The sequence below is a fragment of the Galendromus occidentalis genome, unplaced genomic scaffold, assembly GCF_000255335.2.
Source record: "Galendromus occidentalis unplaced genomic scaffold, Mocc_1.1 scf7180000076932, whole genome shotgun sequence".
In the NCBI taxonomy this organism is placed as follows: domain Eukaryota; kingdom Metazoa; phylum Arthropoda; class Arachnida; order Mesostigmata; family Phytoseiidae; genus Galendromus; species Galendromus occidentalis.
Window position 1 is genome coordinate 277,594 of NW_003804921.1, and position 9,928 is coordinate 287,521.

A 9,928-nucleotide genomic window follows, 5' to 3' on the forward strand; every position below is an offset into this window, starting at 1 on the left:
GTGTAGTACCGTGGCCAGTCCAGGGGTCGGACCCGCCAGCATTTGACCACGAACATCCACACATAGTGCGCACCGATTCCGAACTCTCCATTGAAAGCTTCAGCTTCTTCATTCAGTGAAAAGGATCGCGAGCAATATTGTGAAAAGGAGCGAAACCGAGAAGTTCCCCCAATAGACCACCGAGGTCAATAAACCCGACTCTCACGACGACGAATGGCCCCGTGCGTTGGCTCTTCCCACGCTCAGCTTCGGAGGGTGCTGACGTGCAAGCAGCGAAGTCGGCTTCTCCTAAGCTGTTCCCGAATGCCGTACGCGATCACGAGTACCAAAAAAAAGATGAGGACATTGAAAGCAGAGACCCCGACAGAATCAAACACTCCGAGCTGGAGGCTCCCGTCACGGAACCATCGCCGGCAGAAAACCCTCATTGGCAATGAATTAGTGGACTCGATGGCGAGCAGAAAAAACGAGCATCGGGGACGGAGATATGATTTGGAAAACAGAATATCATTTATAGACCATGACGTTTCAGGGTGACGCCAGCCTTTGAATAGGCGAGGAGATAACTACTAGAGCTCCAGGCCGGCGCCTCAGAACCGTAAGCAGCCCGCCGCGCCGTCTCCTTAGTAGCTGTATCTACTGAAATAAGAGTTGATGGAGCTTTTCGAGGGAACCCAATCTATGAATACTCCTTCTTGATCAGACTGATAATTATTCATGAATCAGGTCTCTCATCTTGTTTTCCATCAATGATAGTTAGCCGATGATAATGACGACCACCTTGACCACGCTGAATTGTAAAAGAACAAGCTCTCGGATTTTTCCTAGTTGACTTCAAACAGAGCCATCGCTCACCTACAACTTCGCTCGTTCGGCCTTCACTTCCCTTCTCAACGGCTCCTAATATCATCATCGGCGAATCCATATCCGTTCCCGCAGCGGCTAATGAAATTTACAATGAGATCGCCTTCTTTCAGATACCAATATTGGAACATCTTCCGCAGTGTTTTCCATTAATATGAGTGGTTATAGTAAGCTTTTCTCTGGAAAGGAGTCAACTCAGTTCCCCTTCGACGGTTTATGCTGCATAATCATCTCCAACAGGTGACGTTGTTGTCATCTGCTGCTGCTGGTCTTGTTTTTCCCCTCAAGTTCCACTAGAATCGTTGATCACCAGGATCGGCGCCAGCATGACAATAAAGGGGTTCCAGCCTCGTCGACTCCTGGATTTATGAAAGTTTTCCGTCGCAGTATCCCGGGCCCGCGTGGGCCGCGGAGCCTCCCGTCGAGACCCTCGCTGAAGTTCTCTGCGTCCTGCCAACTCGGCATAACCGGATGTCCGATACCCGATGTATCCGCAGGCAGGCTACCGGGTTCGATCATTGCAAATACAGTCTCCGACTCTGCGTCTCCGCACGCACAACGCGGATAGGGCTCGATGACTGAATGTCGACCCTCGACGCACAGGTATCCGCGCTCTCGTCAATGTCCGCGCGTGTCGACCGGGAGTCCAGCTTCGAGAGGGAAATTTCGATAATTTTGAGAACAAACGTGGACAGTCTCGGACACATCGAGCTCGATTCAGCGCTGGAGGGCTCGACCTCAGTTCGACTCCCCCTCTGCAAACTGTGTCTTGACCGTGAGTGATCTGGCCGTGCTGCTCTGATCGAAAGTTAGAAGTGGCGGAATTCTTCCCGAGCGAGAACGACAGAGAAGGTGATAGGGCTTCAGAGGACCGAGGACGGTACGACTGACGGACTGACGGCTGAACTCGAAGCCATCACGGTCACTACCCGATCGCTCGCAAGTCGAGAACGGCAAACTGGTGACAGACATTGCTTCACAAGAAGGAAAAAGGGAGGTATCAAGGCGGAAGAAACGAATTACGGAGACCCCTCGCCCTGGCATGAGGGTTCTGTCGTTGTATGTATATTATCAACCAACACACATATGACTGCAGTCACTCCGAGAGGGGGACGGAAAAAATTTTAAGGTCGTCGAAAAAAAAAGAGCTGGCGCCGTCCCTGGTGATGACAGGTGCAAATAGGTGGCCTTTCATTCGAAAATAATATAACCACTAGTTGAATGTTCTTCGTTTAATTTAATCGACCTCTTCGACGGTGGGGATACCGGACGCTCCGCCGGCACCGGGTGCTCCTCCGGGCATATCTCCCATGTCGGGCATGCCTCCCGCTCCGCCTTGGTACAGCTTCATGACGATGGGCTTGCAGAGGTTCTCGAGCTCTTTCTGCTTGTCTTCGAACTCGTCCTTCTCGGCCATCTGGTTTCCGTCGAGCCATTTGATCGCGTCATCGATGGCGTCGACGCATGTTTTTCGCTCGGCGTCCGTGATTTTGTCTTTGACCTTGTCGTCTTCCAAAGTGGACTTCATGTTGAAGCAATAGCTTTCGAGAGCGTTCTTGGCGGAGATCTTCGCCTTCTGCTTGTCGTCCTCGTCTTTGTATTTTTCGGCGTCTTTGACCATTTTCTCGATGTCTTCCTTCGTCAGGCGACCCTTGTCGTTGGTGATGGTGATCTTGTTCGCCTTGCCAGTGATCTTGTCGACGGCGGATACGTTGAGGATACCGTTGGCGTCAATGTCGAACGTGACCTCGATCTGGGGCACGCCTCGGGGTGCTGGAGGGATTCCGGCCAATTCGAATTTCCCGAGGATGTTGTTGTCCTTGGTCATGGCTCGCTCGCCCTCATAAACCTGGATGAGTACACCGGGCTGGTTGTCGGAGTAGGTGGTGAACGTCTGAGTCTGTTTCGTGGGAATGGTCGTGTTCCTCTTGATCAAGGTGGTCATGACGCCTCCGGCAGTCTCGATACCGAGCGAGAGCGGGGCAACGTCGAGGAGAAGCAGATCCTGAACGGCTTCTGAGGAATCTCCGGAAAGGATGGCTGCTTGGACGGCGGCTCCGTAGGCCACGGCCTCGTCGGGGTTGATGGACTTGTTCAGTTCTTTGCCGTTGAAGAAGTCTTGCAAGAGCTTCTGGACCTTGGGAATACGAGTCGAACCTCCGACCAGGACGATCTCGTGAATCTGGCCTTTGTCGAGCTTGGCGTCACGGAGAGACTTCTCGACAGGCTCGAGGGTTGAACGGAAGAGATCAGCGCAGAGCTCCTCGAAACGGGCACGTGTGATCGAGGAGTAGAAATCGAGACCTTCGTACAGCGAATCGATTTCGATCGAGGCCTGAGTCGACGACGAAAGAGTTCTCTTCGCGCGTTCGCACGCCGTACGCAGACGACGCAGGGCTCTCTTGTTCGAAGTGATGTCTTTTCCACCGTTCTTGCGCTTGAACTCTTGCACGAAATGGGTAACCATTCGGTTGTCGAAATCTTCACCTCCCAGGTGAGTGTCTCCAGCGGTGGACTTCACTTCGAAGACTCCGTCTTCGATCGAGAGGATGGACACATCGAAGGTACCACCACCGAGATCGAAGATCAGAACGTTCTTCTCTCCTTGGGCCTTCTTGTCCAGACCGTAGGCGATGGCAGCGGCCGTCGGTTCATTGATGATACGCAGAACGTTGAGTCCGGCAATAGTTCCGGCGTCCTTGGTGGCCTAATCGAGGTGGATCAAAATTCGATGAGGAAGAATTCCCGAAGCACCGTCTATATCGTATGAGTGAAATGCGAAAATTCACGCTGGAGCAGTAATTCAGAAGTTACCTGACGCTGAGAATCGTTGAAGTAAGCCGGCACTGTGATGACGGCAGACGAAACGGTGGAACCGAGGTAGGCTTCGGCGATTTCCTTCATTTTCACCAACACCATTGAGGAAACTTCTTCGGGGAAGAAAGTTTTCGTCTCAGCCTTGAATTCGACCTGCGGATTGAGGGAACGGGGTGCGTAAGCGAGGATTTTCCGAGCTCCGGATCACTCGTGATATTGATTGAGAAATATTAAGATACGATGGGGCTCGCGTCCTTTCTTCGAACGATAGCTCACTTTGATCTTCGGCTTTCCACCGTCGTTGACGACGTCGAATGACCAGTGCTTCATGTCACTCTGGACAGCTGCGTCGTCGAATCGACGTCCGATGAGACGCTTGGCATCTGTAAGAATCACCCTCCATGAGTTTCTACGTCCGAGTAAAGAAGAGAAATCTTCCGCATAAGATTCCCGCATTCGCGAAGATTCTGGACCGAGGCGGGGACTCGGAAGGTGCGCGACCGAATCCGAATATATGTGAACGGAAGCTACTCGAGAATCTCAATGTAGCTCATGCGCTCCGATGAGAGATTCTCGCTTTTTGATGAGTTATCGTATTGCTGCTGCAAGGCGCGCGTCATGCGGAAATTCTAGAAAATTCCATCCCAATGATTCAACCGGCTGTGTTTTCGACGTCATGCGAAGCACCGGCGCGCAGTTCAATGGTCTTACTGGCGCAGCAGCGGCGACAAGCCGCCGTTGGCCATGGCGACATGCGCACCAATCAGGGCTTCATGAACCACGATGTTCGCTCGGACCATCATCCGGCTCTCGAATGACACATTGCATTCGCTCAGGATACACACTTCAAGCAAATCTTCCAAACCCGAGCCGAGGTCGCATTCATGTAATGTAGATGCGAGGCGAGAAAGACGCGGCGGCCCCGCGACTTAGCTCAATAGCAGGAAGCCGTAGAACATTCTCGGCGCGCGTTCCATGATCCAGAAGCATCGGTGAACGGTGGCCCTCGCTCCACATTCACCGGCTCTAAGTCGGCACACGGTCGATTCTCCGCCTAAGCAAGCCTCGCGATAGAGAACTCCACATGTATCGACCGCCTCGAAGCCGGTATCAGGGCGTGAGCCAAGCCAAGCCTTATACAAAGCATGGCCGCCATCTTGTGATACCGGTCTCGTCCCGGTCTTACCCCATTTCGGAAGACGAAAACGCGCGGCCGAAAAATTTCATGCCGCACGTTCGTGCTCACGACCTCAAAATTCGCGCAAACTTCGAATGAACTATGTCTGAGACCTTTGCAATTCGAAATCCGACGTGTTTCTGGAAATTTCTCCGCGAACTAATAACTGCTCTGGGGGTCAGCACTCACCGAAAACCGTGTTTGACGGATTCATAGCCACCTGATTTTTGGCCGCATCCCCGATAAGACGTTCCGTATCAGTGAAGGCCACGTACGAGGGCGTTGTGCGATTTCCCTGATCATTGGCGATGATTTCCACCTGGAATGATTTCGTTGTCTTCAAGTCTCCGGATCGCCATTCTCGCAGTGCCGCAAAGTATCGAGTTCAAGTTATACCGCAGATGGGAATCTTATTCGGACTCATTCTGTCAGCTAGACGTTGATTTACCTTGCCGTGTTGAAAAACTCCTACACAGGAGTACGTGGTACCCAAATCGATTCCGATTGCCGGTGCCATTTTGCCGACGAGTTAGGCTATTGTATCGGGCTCGAGAGGAACAACTTGAGACTCCAACGAGTTTTCGATTGTTTCCTGCGATCTGGCGCGACTCTGGTTCTCCTCGTGTTTGGAGATACGGAATGCTTGCACGCTAAGCCACTGCTGTACCAAAGTGAACTGGTGAACCTAGCAGACGACTCACTCCTTATAAAAGACCGAGCAACAGCGCCCTCTAGTTCACGAAAACAAGATGCTTCGAGACTGTTCGAAACGATGATGACACTCACACAACACACACCGCGCGCAGACAGACAGGATTCACGCGCGGGATCGACACGATGACGGAGAATTCGAGGGAGAGGGCCAAAATTTAGGTAAGAGAGCCTACGGCATTCAAAGGACGGACCGCGAGAATGTTTCGTGGTTCGTGGGTCGAAGATTCACTGATCAAGTAGCTACCTCATCATCATCAATTTCTGACGGCAACCTACTCGTTGTGTGGAACCGAGCTGAATAAAACTCTGGATCGGGAGCGATATTCTATACTACGATTCCCGATGTTCTAAATCATCGGCTGTCCCTATACATTCCCTTATCATCGGATTCTTCGCCTCGCTCCCTTCCCCTTCCTCGGCATATCTCCGGGAGCTCTTCATCGCATCAATTGCCCGATAAGTGGGGTCTTCAATCTGTATCTGCTCCTATCCGGAAGAGCTCAGTGCTCTCAGAAGACAACCTACCGGCGGACGGACCGAAATCTGCCTTCAATTCGGGAATCTGAGGCCTCCCATACCGAATCGGAGATCCTGTATTCCGAAAACCTCAGATTTAGTTCCTGAATCGATATCAGACATTGGTCGCCTACCGGAAGGAGAAACCACATGCTACCGCTCAAAGCCTTCTATCCCAGGTGGAATTCTCTGGAGATCCGGTTGGCGGGCAATGAGCAAGGAGTAGGCCGGGTCTGGATTCGTGCGGCCAGGCTTGCGGCTTTCTGGACTCAGATATCACACCGGTGAATCGCATCTCGCATTGTTTGTGAGTTCTGAACGGTCTCAATTTCCAGCATGCGATCCCTTGTCGAAAGGCATATTCTTCGGGAATGCGATCGCTCGAGGGAACAGCAGATGACGGCACCCGCTAGGCATTCTGCTGATCAGCATCATCCAGACGTTACACGTCAGACGATTCGAGTACACCTGTTGAGCCGTGTAGACCAGGGTCAGCCTCGATAATGACCAGAGATCTTTCATGGATGCATTGATGGTGAAGCTTTGGACTATCCATCTCGTATCAAGCGTCTAACGGATTGAGACGATTCAGAGCTCGGTCTGTATGTGAGACTCACCGTGTCCGATGATGCAAGAAGCCCGAATGACCCGAGTCCGGATTCCGTACTAGGTCCGAGAACTCGAGACAATCACGGCGAGTCCCAGGATGGAAACAGAGCTATTTAGACCCGACTCTTCCGCGAGGTCGGTACATCTGCATGATCGCCGATAGCACAGAGGATTCCCGAAACTTTCGAGGTCGTCGGAGGGAGTTTGTATGCAGATCCTCACAAATGCGCTACACCGGCCCGCAGCTGACTCCGAAGTCATTTCGAATTGTCGTTTTGGGTTGGATCAAAGATATCGACTGGGAGATAGGAGGAGTCTGAGCGGGAGAAAGCGTGACTCTCGAGAGGTCCATCCACAAGAATAGCCGCGATCGCCTATGAGCCTCTGGTAGCGCGACAGAAACCTTCGATGACCGCATGCGAGGCTGGAATCTGTCGCTAGCGCAGGCCGCATCCTTTGATTGAGGTCTCTTCGCGCATCCCTAGCCCCCTGACTTGGTCGCACTGCTCTTTCCGAGCAGTTTCACACTTTGAAACGCTCCACAGCTGCGAAGTCTAGTCATCAATCACAATGATCACTCTTCCTCCCTTTTCTGAGGATATCGACTGATGGATGGAATAATTGATTTTGCCTGTTCTCTTTTTTTTCCTCCCGATTTCCGAATTCTTCCGGTCCCCGAATATTAACCATCATTGCATCCATCAATTAGGCCTTTCAATCATGAATTAATGGAGCGTAGTCGATGATTAATGCCTCGACTGGGCAGCAACTCACGAGATGAGACGAGTGAGTGATGCAGAGCGATAGAATATATGAAGCGGACTTCTTTGGCAACATGGCTTCATCAAGGATGGCCAGTAAAATTCGGAGCCTTCTGGAATCCTATTCAGAACCTTCGAGAAGAAGGCGGACGACGCGACGGCATTTCTCTCCGACGAGTCGTGAGGAACTCTGAATCAAACCCCCGCTTCACTTCATCGCCAGCTTGTGTGAATTAAGTCACATCGAACAGCCTCGAATATCCCTCGTTGTGGAACATTGAGATGAAATGGCACATCTGGGGGAATCCATTCGTTTCGAGTGCTCGCAGCGTCGGATGTCATGCTCGATTCTCAGTGAGTCATCAGGGACCTCGGAGGCGATCAACGCGGCAAAAATGATCTCGTTCGGAGTAGTACTCTTTCCTTCCAAATAGCCAGAATCTCGAGCATGATTATTGACGAAATACAGGGCGTTCGGGGGTCAGAGAATTATTAATCGAGGCTGCCTGATCTCTCAGGGCTAGGTTATAGAATCCGGAGTGTGCAGGAATAAGCGAAACGGGTTGAGCACTGTAAATCCAGCGAAATGTGACTGATACCTGATGAATGAGCACAGTATCGAGAGGAATACGGCCGAGAGAATAGGAAGGTCAGATCCGTTCATCCCTTCCTTTCCAGAATTTTAGCGCTGGGAGGACGGCGGATCCCCGATATCAATCAGAATATTGGAAAGGCTTCTTTACGGCCTCAGCGATTTATGTGGTGATGGCCGACGGCAGGGGCGGATCCAGCTACTCAGAGCGCCTTAGCTCAGTTAGCTCCTTGGCTGGCTGAAGTGCGCGCTGATCGGTCTCTCGTATCGCGGTGTTTCGATTTCCGCATTCCAGACAGGGCATCCTGCCGATCCATGAGGGAACTGATACAGTCGAGTGTCGTTGTTGAAATGGTCGCTCGGTTACAATAAATGCACTCGCCTAATTTACTCCCGTAAATACTACAGTGATGGCGGGGCAGGATATCAGCGATCTAAGAGACTGCTCCCCTGGAACAGAAGCTCGTAGCAGCTAGACCACGACGCCGCGCCGACATCCGACTGATATTTGTACCTGCGTAGCGAGAATCTACAGCTCTATGGATGGGAGACAGGAGTTCTCGCTCGGAACGGCCCTAGGAAATCCCGACGCGGCTCGCAATGGATTGCCAATGTCATTCCATCCATCCCAATCACGGAGTCTTAGAAGTAATACCTGGCTCGGCATAGCGGAGCTCCTTGAAACTCGGGAGAAGTGCGACCAAGGAACTCTCAGCCGACGCATTCAGCCTTTCTGGGCTCCGTCTACGCGAACTTCCGATAGAAATTCTCATTGGATCTCTGTGACGTAAACGAAGAATGTCTTCACCAGACAGACAAGGGACACGGCGACGCTCCTCAAGCGTAATGCATCTTGCTATGAGCTCTATGATCCGCCTACGAGACTTGGGCTTGAGCCGCTGCATCGATATTTTTTCCAGCTCTACTTCCGGAGGGAAATCAGAGAAATGCTTGGTTCCGGAACGCTCCACGGTGATGATGAACACCCTCGATGTCGTTGTCCACCTGGAAGCTGGTCCATGGTCAGCGTGATCGCATCTCCTGACCGAGTGCAAGATTGCCCATGTGGACCGCGATCGCTGCTACATTCATTGTGAGAGTGCATTCAATGGAAGGGTAGTGATAGTGATTCTTAGGGGTCCGGATGCAAGACTAGTTAAAACAGGAACGTTCTTTCGGGCATTCTTCCACATTTCATTTCCATTCCATCCCACATGCGATCCATACTTATATTCCGCGGGCGTTTTAAACTGATATTCCGCGGGAATATGTGTGGACTTTGTCTCTATCACCTTTCCAAACGTTACTTCCGACTTAGGGCTCCCAATGGCTAGTGTGTACTCTTCCGGTGATAATTCGGCTGATCGATTGGGCGATCATTGTCACGAAAAATATTCGGAGTTCCGCTATGACCACGAGGAGAAATCAATCGATCACTCACAGAATTGATGATAGAATCGACAGTACCCTGCTCCCCGGGCCGGCGGCGGTACGGCGTATCGGAGCTTATCAGGTCGAAGTGCGAAGAATATTCACTTCCAGAATAGATTACCGCTGCTGACATCCTGCGGGATCTGTTGCGCGTCCTCTGTTCGCCACCAGGCTTTCCGCCGCCGCCATTCACATCAGGGGGCTCATTCAAGATGAACCGCCGTGCCACCAGATCTTCAACATCAGACCAAGCAGTCTTTATCGCAGCTATATTCCAGAGCCTTCCACTGTCCGAGCCGGAAAGCTCCCCTGGTGTCCCCTGTCGAGTCGTGTGGGCACTCCAGTGATTCCCTGTGCCTCTCTTGTGAGCAGTCCGTACATACCTACATATGTTCAAACACCGAGGCCTCTCTGAAGTAGATTAATACATGACGAACACTTTTCCTT

At 51.7% G+C, this 9,928-nt stretch overlaps 1 protein-coding gene across 1 annotated transcript; it reads right to left on the reverse strand.

The window, feature by feature from the left end:
* Nucleotides 1-2,021: 2,021 nt before the first annotated feature.
* On the reverse strand, nucleotides 2,022-5,539 carry LOC100904169 (heat shock 70 kDa protein cognate 4). Its single transcript, XM_003740353.1, has 5 exons — nucleotides 5,307-5,539; nucleotides 5,048-5,177; nucleotides 3,958-4,064; nucleotides 3,679-3,834; nucleotides 2,022-3,571 (listed from the first exon to the last, which is right to left on the reverse strand). Exons 1-5 carry the CDS (start codon nucleotides 5,373-5,375, stop codon nucleotides 2,102-2,104), a joined length of 1,932 nt encoding a protein of 643 aa, XP_003740401.1. The 5' UTR covers nucleotides 5,376-5,539; the 3' UTR covers nucleotides 2,022-2,101.
* Nucleotides 5,540-9,928: the final 4,389 nt, after the last annotated feature.

Coding starts and splice junctions, on each gene's coding strand:
- LOC100904169 (XM_003740353.1), bottom strand. CDS start 5,375: ATGGCACCGGCAATCGGAATCGATTTGGGTACCACGTACTCCTGTGTA. Junction 5,178..5,306: donor GAGTTTTTCAACACGGCAAG/GTAAATCAACGT, acceptor AAATCATTCCAG/GTGGAAATCATCGCCAATGA. Junction 3,572..3,678: donor TCAACGATTCTCAGCGTCAG/GTAACTTCTGAA, acceptor CACCTCGATTAG/GCCACCAAGGACGCCGGAAC.